Source organism: Phasianus colchicus, chromosome 12, assembly GCF_987193195.1.
Source record: "Phasianus colchicus chromosome 12, bPhaCol1.hap1.1, whole genome shotgun sequence".
In the NCBI taxonomy this organism is placed as follows: domain Eukaryota; kingdom Metazoa; phylum Chordata; class Aves; order Galliformes; family Phasianidae; genus Phasianus; species Phasianus colchicus.
Window position 1 is genome coordinate 20,704,995 of NC_143447.1, and position 12,663 is coordinate 20,717,657.

General features: G+C 44.1%; 1 protein-coding gene across 8 annotated transcripts in view; it reads left to right on the forward strand.

Moving 5' to 3' along the window:
* Nucleotides 1-12,663, forward strand: part of TP53BP1 (tumor protein p53 binding protein 1) — a 39,747-nt gene that overhangs the window by 23,670 nt on the left and 3,414 nt on the right. For 7 of the 8 annotated variants that reach the window (XM_090149252.1, XM_090149251.1, XM_090149249.1 and 4 more), the window contains 10 exons: nucleotides 135-227; nucleotides 1,334-1,826; nucleotides 2,733-2,882; nucleotides 5,474-5,760; nucleotides 6,098-6,277; nucleotides 6,481-6,902; nucleotides 7,019-7,210; nucleotides 9,112-9,315; nucleotides 9,648-9,851; nucleotides 10,346-10,440. In XM_090149252.1, coding sequence (XP_090005378.1) covers nucleotides 135-227; nucleotides 1,334-1,826; nucleotides 2,733-2,882; nucleotides 5,474-5,760; nucleotides 6,098-6,277; nucleotides 6,481-6,902; nucleotides 7,019-7,210; nucleotides 9,112-9,315; nucleotides 9,648-9,851; nucleotides 10,346-10,440 — 2,320 coding nt within the window. The remainder of the gene's footprint in view (nucleotides 1-134; nucleotides 228-1,333; nucleotides 1,827-2,732; nucleotides 2,883-5,473; nucleotides 5,761-6,097; nucleotides 6,278-6,480; nucleotides 6,903-7,018; nucleotides 7,211-9,111; nucleotides 9,316-9,647; nucleotides 9,852-10,345; nucleotides 10,441-12,663) is intronic. The other variant, XM_090149253.1, reaches the window with a different exon arrangement.

Sequence of the window (12,663 nt, forward strand, 5' to 3'; positions counted from 1 at the left end):
GATCTTTGAGTCTGACCATCTCATTTGTTCTGTGACTGTATAAGTCAACAAAGCCAGTTGTTGTCTTAAGGAGCTGTAGTTTTGCTGTATTTTCACACTCTCCAATGTGCTTTTTTTAAAATCTGCATTGCTAGCTCCCAGAAAGCATCATCTGTATTTAGTCGTGTCTGTGAAGTTCGGCGAGAGGAGGAGACTAGAGACCACAGCCTTTCAGCTTCTCCATTTAGGTAACTATTTACAGTCTTTGCCTGCCAGTCTTATTTGGATTTAACTCCACTTGTGTTTTTTTTTCCTGCATCAACAAAATTATGTTCAAAGTCATTAGCTTAAGTCTGGGTAACTTAAAAGGTTGGGCATAGTGGGCTGAATATAGTAAGTATTGTATGTCTGTATGTCACTTGATAATCAGACTTTTTGACTGAATAGTGATGTGATTCCAGCTGGCTGAAAAGCTTTGTTAGATCTGGAGCTTGGGAGGGATGAGATAATACTGTTTCCATACCTTTTCTTGCTCCCTTCTCCAGGTCTTGTGAGCTATTATTGTTTTTGTTACTGCCTGTCTTCTAATTTCGTATATTTTTGCTGTCTGTAGTCCCTTTTAAAAGGGCTGTACTCCTGCACTGCTGATAAGGATAAGGCTGCCTGACCTACTATAGAAATCTGCTGCTTCACTGTTTTGCATTCTATCTTCTGATGAAGGCAACGAGGTTTTGACCTATGGAGAAAGAGTAACCTATAATTGAATGATTACTCTAGATATTGTGATGACTAGGGTATTCCAGTGCTGGACAGTGTACAGACAATGTAAGACAGTCACACCTCAAAGTATGAGGAAGGCCAGGTGTGTGCTTCTACTAAAACTCAGTGCATAAGTTTGATATAATGATCAATAGCACCATTGACAGGGCAGAGGAATTCTAGTGGAAATATTGGAGTTTGTATGGGTGCCCCTGCCTCTTCTTGGTGGGTGTGATTACCTATTTCAAACTAATGGAATGCCAGAGCAAACTGTAGCAGCAACATTAGCATGGCTTGACTTCGAGAAACATTTTGCATAGATGATGCCTGTTATGTGAGGTGTATGTTTTATCAGTGTTTGTAAAAACTCCTAATTTTTTGTAGTGTCAGCCGTTCTTCCAGCAGCCGTGTGGGTCAACTGAGAAATGTTGAGGTTATTTGATAATTTGAAAACTCACTGAGTTCTATGCAAACTTAAGAAGCAATTGGATGATTACACTGCTGTTTTTTCAGTAGTATTTTCACCTAAGTGGCAATATTGGACTTCTTGCTTTTTTTCATCAGTAATTTTGATCTGCATATAACTGGTTTGCAGGGGAAATCTATTCAGCTTTCCTGGCGCAGAAAAGAATGCTGAAATATGTGAAAATCCTGGTAATCAGCAACACAGAGCAGATGACAGTGGTGGACAGCTTCTAATACTTCAGAGACTGCAGCAGGGCTGCCATCAACAACCTTCTTGTACAGAGCAGAAAGAGTCAGCGGAGGCTGGTATTGTAACAACGCAGGTGGAAGAAGGGGCAAGAATGCAGCAGAAACCAAGTAAGGTGGTTGCAGTTGATGAAAGCCAAGGGAAGCAGGCTGATACCAATACTAAAGGGATTCAAACTGCAGCAGACTGTCTTTTTACCCCAACAACTGTTACAACAGCAACACAAACAGCAGAAGGAACTTGCAGGCGAGTGGATGTGGGAACCAGTATGTGTGGGCAAAGACCTGGGCGACAAGATGTAAACATCCAAACTGAGGAGGGTGGACAAAAGCTTGTGAATACCTCTGCAGAAGACACAGACTCTCTACACAGTCAGGTGGGATGAAGGCTGCCTGTATTACATTTTTACTAGCTTAACACACTGAAGTATTCCTGCAGTCAGTAAACTCAATAACTTTTTTTCTCAACCAAAAAAAGCCAGAAGACTATTTTAAAATGTTAATATCACAAGATTTTTTTTTTTTTTTTTAAATCTCAGCTGTAGACAACTGCTAAGGTAGCAGTACTCACCAGATAAGTTTGGGAAGTAAATGTCTCAGTATTCTCAAGGAAAATATGGCAAGTAATTTTTTTTGTGTGTATTTCTGTCTAGAAGTTGATAATATTTAAAAAATTAAAAATCAGCTTTTGTTGGAGGAAATAGTATGAAATTTTTACTGTTTGTGTCAGTAAATTTCAGGCAGCTGATTCTGCCGCTCCATTTGATGACAATGGGTAAGCACGTTAAGGAATAGCTCTTCTAGTTAAGTATTTTAACAAGATTAATAATTTCGAAATTAGTATTTCAGAAAGTTTCTTGAGGACATAAAGTCACTGCTTTGAAGTTATACTTTGCAGGTTTCTTGAGACTATAAGGACTAGAAAATCATCTTTTCTTAATTTGAATTAAGAATTGTGTGTCCTCTGGGAAATAGGAGATTAGAGGGCCATAAATACACTGCATAGTGGTTTTGATTTTTGGCTCTGAGAGTATATGGAATTAATATCAAAACTGTTTCCTCGTTGGACTGTTGTGATTTCCCTTACCCCTCAACAAATGAAAAAAATGTTTGCTTCTCCCTTGTTCTAGGTCTTTCATGTTGCCCAACAAGGTGGTGCAAGGTTTCCTACTACAGTGCTTGTGTGTGGTGTGGGGAGAAAACCGTACTGCAGAGATGGCTGTACACAGAAATTGATTTTGGTGGTTGTCTGTTTTTATTTTAATTTATCCTCTTTATTACAGGGAGAGGATGAATTTAACCTTCATCCTCCCAGAGGTCAGGTTCAGCGTCGACACGTGCGAACTATTCGAGAGGTGCGCACTGTGGTTACCCGTGTTATAACTGATGTTTACTACATAAATGGTGCAGAGGTGGAACGGAAGGTAGTTGAGGTAAGTTCCCATTTCCAGGGTTAAAATTGAATAACATGTTGGCTGAAGAATGAGGTAATGAAAATTAAAACATTATGGCTGCAGAAAGCATTAGCGAGTGAGCAGTGCAGTGTGACAAACTGGTCCCGTGAGCAAATGTGTAGACCACCCTATTTACATGGAAAGCTGTGTGGTTTTATGTGGTGTTGGTGCATTTTGTGCCTGTTACTGTATTCTCATGAGATGCTTTCTATTTTAATTACCCAAGAAAGGAACGGAAGACTTCACTGAGCTTCCAGCTATTTCAAAATTCTTTTTATTTTGTCAGTGGAGACTTCAGAATGGGCATAAATTCTGTTAGCAAAAATCACATCTTCCTGTAAAATTGAACTATTTCAGACTGTTCAGTATATTCTGCAGCTGTGTTACTTCTTACCTGTGGTCCACAGACTTCTGAGTCCTGTGGATCAGATTCTAGAAAACACAAAAAAATAAGCCAATTTTTAGTATGGTTGTGTTGCTGTACGTGCCATTCATTCATCAAAAGATCAAAAAGGGAAATTCAAAGAATAGTCAATAGATGCTGATTTGATATATATGGTAATCTTATTGGCCTGCTAGCAATAAAACTTTACTGCTTATTACTGCTATATTTTATATAGGTAAAAATCATGTGTCTTGTGCTGCATTGCTACAATGAGTAATGGCATAAAGAGCAAAAATTATTTCAGTTAGTTGTGCCTTCATACTTGTCACTACATGTGAAATTATTTATTGTAATATTAAAATACAGAATTAAATTTCCTTAAATGTGTTTGCATAGGCTGTGTGAACACAACTGTATAACTGTTCTCAATTCATCTGTCAACATTTGGTATCAGCATTTTGTTGACACATAAACGGCAAGTGCGGGACAACTGGAGCATCAGGTCTAGCCAGCATGGGTTCACGAAGGGTAGGTCCTGCTTGACCAACCTGATCTCCTTCTATGATCTAGTGACCCGCCTGGTGGATGAGGGAAAGGCTGTTGATGTAGTCTACCTAGACTTCAGCAAGGCCTTTGACACTGTCTCCCACAGTATTCTCCTGCAGAAGCTGGCAGCCCGTGGCTTGGACAGGTACACTCTTGGCTGGGTAAGGAACTGGCTGGAGGGTCGAGCCCAGAGAGTGGTGGTCAATGGAGCTAAATCCAGCTGGCGACCGGTCACGAGTGGTGTTCCCCAGGGGTCGGTGCTGGGGCCTGTCCTTTTCAATATTTTTATTGATGACCTGGATGAGGGCATTGAGTGCACCCTCAGTAAGTTTGCAGATGACACCAAGTTGGCTGGAAGTGTCGATCTGCCTGGGGGTAGCGAGGCCCTACAGAGAGATCTGGACAGGCTGGAGAGCTGGGCTGAAGCCAATGGGATGAGGTTTAATAAGACCAAATGCCGGGTTCTACACTTTGGCCACAGCAACCCCAAGCAACGCTACAGGCTTGGGGTGGAATGGCTTGAAGACTGTGTAGAGGAAATGGACCTGGGGGTGTTGGTTGACGCTCGGCTAAACATGAGCCAGCAGTGTGCCCAGGTGGCCAAGAAGGCCAATGGCATTCTGGCTTGTATCAGAAGCAGTGTGACCAGCAGGAGTAGGGAAGTAATTGTTCCCCTGTACTCAGCTCTGGTGAGGCCGCACCTTGAGTATTGTGTCCAGTTCTGGGCCCCTCACTGCAAGAAAGACATTGAGGCCCTGGAGCGTGTTCAAAGAAGGGCAACAAAGCTGGTGAGGGGTCTGGAGCACAGGCCTTATGAGGAGCGGCTGAGGGAGCTGGGATTGTTCAGTCTGGAGAAGAGGAGGCTCAGGGGAGACCTTATTGCTCTCTATAACTACCTGAAGGGAGGTTGTAACGAGCTGGGGGTCGGCCTCTTCTCTCGTGTAACTGGTGATAGGACTAGAGGGAATGGTTTCAAGCTTCGCCAGGGAAGATTCAGGCTGGATATTAGGAAATACTACTTCTCTGAAAGGGTGGTCAGGCACTGGAATGGGCTGCCCAGGGAGGTGGTGGAGTCACCGACCCTGGAGGTGTTCAAGGAACGTTTGGATGTTGTGTTGAGGGATATGGTTTAATGAGAACCATTGGTGACAGGTGGATGGTTGGACTGGATGATCTTATAGGTCTTTTCCAACCTTAGTGATTCTGTGATTCTGTGATTCTGTGATTCATATCCATGGAACTTGAATAGCTCCAAATGACTAGCTCTCTGGAAATTGATCTTGGCTTAGTAGTATCCAATCACTATTAGGATCTCAGGTAGTTGTTACGCTCTCCCACTCTGAAAGGGTGGAAATCATTCAAAGCCAGACTAATTTATGGCTTTGAATTTGTAGTCATTCAACCTCCTATCCTGATGACTTTTCATCTTTTTTTCATGTGATGTCTTCGTACAGGAGCAGCTACATGGTCAGAGCTGCTGTCTGCCATAGATCAGTCCAGATTCAATCTGCATGGCTGTTTTCAGTCTCGTGAATGTGTTCTTAACTTGTCTGTGCTCTTGCCTGGTGATTGCAGAGCTTTCATCTAGCAAGTTCATCACCTTCAAAGTGACTGCTTTTTTTTTTTTTTTCCTCATAAGGAAACTGAGGAGCCTGTAGTGGAGTGCCAGGAGTGTGAGACTGACACGTCTTCCTCTAGAACTACAGTTGGCTCATCGCTGACTTCAGGGGACCTTGGTGATGTCAGCTCCTTTTCTTCTAAGGCCTCAAGCCTCCACCGCACATCCAGTGGAGCAAGCAGCAGTCTCTCTGCCACACACAGCAGCAGTTCAGCACGAGGAACTGGAGCTGTCAAAGGGAAAATGTGTGGTACAGAAAGTGGAGAGTTTGCTTTACCCATTGGCAGAGGTGTCTTAGGAAAACTGAGGTACGTGTAGAGCCTTGAGAATGGAAGATAAGATATTTTACAGAAGTGAACAGCTGGCTTGGGTGGAATTTGAAGCAGGGTAGACTCTAAACCAGGGATTTTTGTGTTGATGAACAGAAACAATGCAACAATCTTTGTTTTTCCATCTTTTTTTTTTTTTTTTGAAAAAGTAGCGGTTGTTTCCTCATGATGCATTGCTTTTCTTAAACTCTCTAGGGATTCAGAAGATAAGCAAAATCTTTGAGTTTTTAAGGGATGTGGGTGTAGTAGTGGGTGTAGAGTATGGTGAAGTTGCATCTCTTTTTGGAATGGTTAACTGAACTCATGATTTCTCTAGTCCTAGGAAAGGAGTTGCACAACCAGTATCTCCTCTCAGAGTTAGTCAGGCAGGAGCAGCACTTCTGTGTGAGGAAGAGGAGGACTCTATGCTTGGTACTCGCCAGGGTGGCAAAGCACCTGTGACACCTCGTGGGCGAGGAAGAAGAGGCCGCCCACCGTCCCGAACAACTGGAACAAGGTACTGTGGGAAAAGGAGCCTGTAATCTTAACTTACTGTTGAAGAAGAGAACAGGGAACTATTGTCATAATGTGATGGAAAATGAATTAAATGTTTCAGGAGGTAATTTTTGGTGATAGTGTGTAGCAGCAACAGGCATGTAGCACAAATATTCTTTGGTAAATTTCTTGTTCCTTCTGGGACTGTTTTTGTGTTTTCTCCAGAGATTTGGCTGGAATTCCTGTTGTGGAGGATCTCTCAACTACAGGATCGCCTGAGGAGAAATCGTTTGTTCGTACAATTCGCCTACCAGATGGAGGGGAGAAATCTGACACATCTGGCTTCTGTGCTTTACGTCGAAGTGATTCTCCAGAAATCCCATTACAGGTGGTGGCTGGTCCTTCAGACTGTGCAGACTCATCTGCTGGGAGCAGCTTTGTGGGCCTCAGGGTTGTAGCAAAGTGGTCTTCAAATGGGTACTTCTATTCTGGGATGATTACTCAAGATGTTGGAGCGGGGAAGTACAAACTTCTCTTTGATGATGGATATGAATGCGATGTACTAGGAAAAGATATTTTACTCTGTGACCCTATCCCACTGGAGACTGAAGTAACTGCGCTCTCAGAGGATGAGTACTTCAGTGCAGGTAAGGGTAGTCCTTGAGCTCAGCCCACGAGTTCTCAAGCTGCCCAGTCCAGTGAGAAATGAGTGCTCCTCAACCTGAGTGTCTTAGATTAACAATGTCATTTGCTGTCTTGTCAGGTGTAGTGAAGGGGCACCGGAAGGAGTCTGGAGAGCTGTATTACTGCATTGAAAAGGAAGGCCAGAGGAAGTGGTACAAGCGAATGGCTGTTATCCTGTCTCTGGAACAAGGAAATAAGCTCCGAGAGCAGTTTGGACTAGGTCCTTATGAGCCTGTCACCCCCCTGACTAAGGCAGCTGACATCAGTCTTGGTAAGCTGTGATGCTTTTTGGTTCTGTGAACTACAAACCTGTCAGCCTGACCTCAGTGCCGGGGAAGGTTATGGAACAGATAATCTTGAGTGTGATCACATGGCAGTTACAGGACAGCTAGGGGATCAGGCCTGACAACCACAGGTGGGTTTATGGAAGGCAGGTACTGCCTGACCAGCCTCATCTGCACCTTCTGTGACTGGGTGAACTGTTTGGTGTTGATGTAGTCTAGGTAGATTTTAGCAAGGCCTTTGACACTGTCTGCTGATTAAGGCTGCCTGATTGGTTGGGATTAGAGGAATGGGAAGCAGCACTGCACTCTGGTTGGACTGATGGGGGTGGGAAGTAGTGCCATGCTCTGGTTGGGCTGAAAAGTGAGCAGCAGTGTTGTTCAGATTGGTTGAACTGTAAAGGGTGGGAGCAACACTGCACAGTTGGGCTGTAAAGTGCAGGAAGCAGTGGCACATGCTGATGGGTTTAGCTGAGAGGAGTGGAAGCAGTGCTGAGCTCTCATTGACTGAATAGGGTGGAAGGCAGCACTGTGCTCTGGGCTAAAAAGGCTGTGAAACAGTGCTGTGCATGGATTGGTTGGACTGAAGAGGATGGGAAGCAGTGCTGTGCTATGATTGGTTGGGATGAAAAGAGCAGGATGCAACAACATGTTGTGATTGGTTGGGCTTAAAAGGGTGAGAAGCAGTGTTGAGATGAGCAAAAAGTGACACTGTGCTCCAGTTAGATGGACCAAAAAGGGTGGGAATCAGCACAATGCTTTCTTTCTGCTGAAAAGAGCAGGAATAGGCACTGCACACAGGTTGGTTGGGCTGAAAAGGGTGGGAAGCAGGACTGTACTGTGGTAGGTTGGGATGAGAAAAGCAAGAAGCAGCACCATGCTCTGATCACTTGAGCTGGAAAGAGTGGTAGGAGGTGCTGTGTTCTGGTTGGTTGGGCTGTAAAGGGTGGGATGCAGCACAGTGCTCTGGTTAGGTTGGGATCAGGGGAGTGTGAAGCAGCAGCATGCTCTGAGTGGGTTGAAAAGGGTGGGAAGCAGTTCTGTGGTATGATTGGGTTAAAAAGCATAGATGCACCTCATCTCTGGGCTGTAAAGGGCAGGAACAAGTACTGTGCTATGATTGGTATGAGAAGAACAAGAGGTGGCACTGCACTCTGGTTGGACTGAAAAGGGCAGGGTGCACTGCAGTGCACTGATAAGTTGGGCTGAAAAGGGCAGGGAGCAACAGTGCACTCTGGTTCAATTGAAAAGGCAGAGAAGTAGGACCACACTATGATTGGTTGGGCTGAAAAGAGTGGGAAGTGATGCTGTGCTCTGGCTGGGCTGAGAAGAGTGCCATGCTCTGGTTGGGATGTGAAGAGCAGGAAGCAGCGTTGTGCTATGATTGGTGGGGCTGAAAACTCAGGTAGCAGTGCCATGCTATGATTGGTTGGGCCGTAAAGGGCAGGAAGAAGCACTGCGCTCTGATTTGTTGGGATGAGGAGAGCAGGAAGCAGCACCACACTCACTGGTTGGGCTGAAAAGGGTGGGAAGTAGTAGTGCTGTGCTCTAGTGGAAATGAGAAGGATGGAATGCAGTGCCATGCTGTGATCAGGCCAAAAAGAGTGGGAAGCAACACCGTGCTCTCATTAGCTGAACTGAAAAGGGCTGTAAATTATCGCCTTCTGGGTAGGGCTGAAAAGGGCAGGAACAGCGCATGCAGAAACCCAGAGAGCAGGAAGCCATGCTGCTTGTTGCTTGGTTGGCCTAAAAAGAGTTGAAAGATGCGTGAAGCTCTGATTGGCTGGACTGAACAGAGTGGGAAGTGAGAGTTCAGCCATCTTTGGATGAACAAAGGTCACAAAATTAGGTGGCAGTAGGTGACTAGTTTAATTTTCACATTCTATTACAGATAATCTTGTGGAGGGGAAGCGGAAGCGACGCAGCAACCTTGTCTCTCCCAGCACCTCCAGCAGTAGTACAACTCCCACTCGTAAAGGAATGGAAAGTCCGCGTGTGCCACCAGGTGTGCTTTCTGGCAAAAGGAAACTTGTTGCTTCTGAGGAAGAGAGATCCCCAGCTAAACGTGGCCGTAAGTCAGCAACAGTAAAGCCTGGTGAGAATCTTTTTAGTTGCGTCTCCTTTCATAACTTATTGCTTAGTAAGTCATAAAGTGCCTTCAGACTTAATGCTGTGAAGGATCCCTTTCTTTGGCAGCCTATCAGTAACCTGAAATGTTGTCCCATTAGTCACTACCTAGTTTTGATTTGAGGACTCTTTGCAGCTGTAAGGATAAAAGATACCAACCTATCCTAGCCTAATCCTAACCAAGACCTGTCTCCCTGTCTTCTCCAGTAAAGTAACTGAAGTTGAATGTATTCTAAATCCTCCTGCAGGTCTTTGTGCTGAACCTGAATTGAGACTCATGGTGCTTCCATCTCTCCACAGGGGCTGTGAAAACAGGAGAATTTGTGAGTACCTGTGAAGGTGTAGATCCCCCAGTACTGGAGGACCATCATGGACCATTGCCACAGAATAAGACCCTCTTTTTGGGCTATGCCTTTCTCCTCACCATGGCAACACCCGGTGACAAACTGGCCAATTGCCTGAAGCCTTCAGATGGTCCTGCAGGGAGTAGTGAGGAGGAAGAAGGTGAGGTGAACCTTACCCACTGTATTTTCAAGTGGAATGCTGTGGCTGTAGGAAAAGGGCTGGATGCAGTCTGGTCAGGCATTTGTGAGTGCTTGTTTTATTCTTTTGCTCTTTAATGCTTTGCAGAAAGGAGCTAAGACTCAGCCTGTTTTAGAGAATTTACAGCCTGAAATGTATGATGTTGTATCAGTGATGGTTATAAGGCTGAGCAAACTAAGAAAGGTGAGACCAGCAGTCTGAAAAAAATGTAATATGAGAAGCAGGATTTTGAGAGATAAGCAATGGAAAAGCGGGGACTTGAAAGTATGAATGGGTTGCTGCCTTTTGGGTTTGCCTTTGCTAAAGTAGGTGTGTTCTACATAGTGAACTTCAGCATAAAGAAAGCCATGAGGTGCTTACTTGGCTAGTTAAGCTAATAGTCATGTTTCCCTTTGTTTTTTTTGCGAATGTGAGTGAATTATAGCCAAAATCTTTACTTTCTATTTCTGTTTTAGAATTCTTAGAGATGACTCCGTATAACAAACATTATATAGCACAGCAGCTGCGAGCAGGAGCTGGCTATATCCTGGAAGACTTCAATGAAACACAGGTAAAGGCTTGCTCGCTAATTTATAGAATGATAGCCAAAGTAATTGTGATTGGAAGGAGTTTCTGTAAATTGTCTACTCCAGCACCTTACTGTAAGCAGAACCAATTCGAGCAAGTTGCTCAGGATCTTGTCCAGGTGAATATCTGAGGCTGGAGATTGCACAGCCTCTCTGGGCAGAGGTGTTTGACTGCTTCTAATTTAAAAAAAAAAAAATATATATATATATATGTATATTTAAATGGAATTTTCTGTATTTAAATGTGTATCTTGTCTTAAGTGGATATCATCAAATATTATTTGTCTCTATATTGTGTCCTCCTGTCAGTCATTAATACGCATTGGTGAGACGACTTAGTCTCTTCATGTGTCTAAACAAGTCCAGCTTTTTCAATTTTTTGTATGCCATGTGCACCAATTCCTAGACGATCTTAAAAGCAAGCCCAGCCAAGAGAGCTACTTTGGTGTCCGTGTCTTTCTTGTACTGTACAACCTAATTCTACAGATCTGGTCTTGCCAGTGCGGCATAGAGCAGCAGGATAACGTTCCCTGACTTGGGATGTGGAGCTGGGGTTGACTTGTGACAGGAACTGGGGCTGTTCAATCTGGGGAAAAGGAGGCTGGGGGAGACCTTACTACTCTCTTTCAGTATCTGAAAGGTGCTTACATCTGGAGCGGGGTTGCTCTCTACTCACTGGTATCAGGTGACAGGAGGAGGGGAAATGGCCTCAAGTTGCGCCAGGGTAAGTTTAGGTTGGACACTAGGAAACACTTTTTTGCAGAAAGAGTTGTTAAGCACCAGAATAGGCTCCCTGGGGAGGTGATTGAGTCACCATCCCTGAATGTGTTTAAAAACCATTTGGATGTGGTGGTCAAGGACATGATTTAGCGGAGGGTTGTTAGAGTTAGGGTAGTATGGGTTAGGTTGTGGTTGGACTTGATGATCTTTAAGGTCTTTTCCAACCTGTGTGATTCTATGATTCTGTTTTTCCTAATGCAGCCAATAATACTGGTTGGTTTGCTGCAAATACACTTTACTTGCTCATGTTTAATTTCTCTTCCACCTGGAGCTCCATGTTCTTCTCTCTAAAACTACTTTTCACTTGATCAGTCCCCAGACTGTACTTGTGTTGGAGTTATTCCTACCTGGGTGAGGTACTGAAGATTTGCCTTTGTTAAACTTCATGAGACTTGTCAGCACACTTTTTCAGCCTTGAGGCTTCTCTTGAAAAGCAGCACCATCCACAATGGTTTTCAGCATCACAATGAGAAAGTGACTTATTTTAGTCAAGATGTATGTTAAGCATTTTCCCTTTTATATAACAGTTGTTTTTTCTGTGTCAGTGTTCAGCTGTGTAATGGTAAGCCGAGGTGGTGGATGAGGTGTAGAGGAAGGAGCTCCTATAGAGCTCTTTCCCCTTTTTTCATTTCCCTTTTCCATTTTTGGCACTTCCTGATGAATAGCAGGTAAACTAAACACAGTTCTTATAGGAGGGAATAATTAAACTTTTGTGATTTAGTGCTTTGTGATTTAGTGGTGATAATTCTTACGCGTTACCTGGGAAATCTGGACAGCTAGAGACAGTCCTTGTTTCCATGAGAAATGCTGCCTAGTTTAAGTGGGAGTCAAGTAGAATGGGATGGGTAGGATAGCTCCTGTTGAAACACACTATGGGGTGACAACAGTTGAAACAGATTTACAATTAATAAATGACTCATGATGAAAAACAGCTGTCAATCTGACCAGGCATCAAGAAGCAGCTGAAAGTATACCCTCTGATCTGAGGAATGATACAAGGTGGTTAGTCAGTATAGATTGAGGAAACTTCAAATTGCAGAACAGACAAATGGAATTCATAGACTCATAGAATGGTTTGGATAGGAAGGGACCTTTAAGATCACCTAGTTCCAACATCTCCCTCCAGACCAGGTTGCTCACAGCCCCATCCAGTCTGGTTTTGAGTACTTCCAGGGAGGGGGTACCCACAACCTCACTGGGCAACCTGTTCCAGTATCTCGCCACTCTCACAGTAAAGAATTTCTTGTTGATACCTAGCCTAAATCTAAGCTCTTCCAGTTAAAGCCATTGCCCCTCATCCTGTTGTTACGTTACCTTACAAAAAGTCCCTCCCCAGCTTTTCTCTAGGCCCCTTTCAGGTACTGGAAGGCTGCTATAAGGTCTCCCCAAGCCTTTTCTTCTCCAGGCTGAGAAGCCCCAGCTCTCTC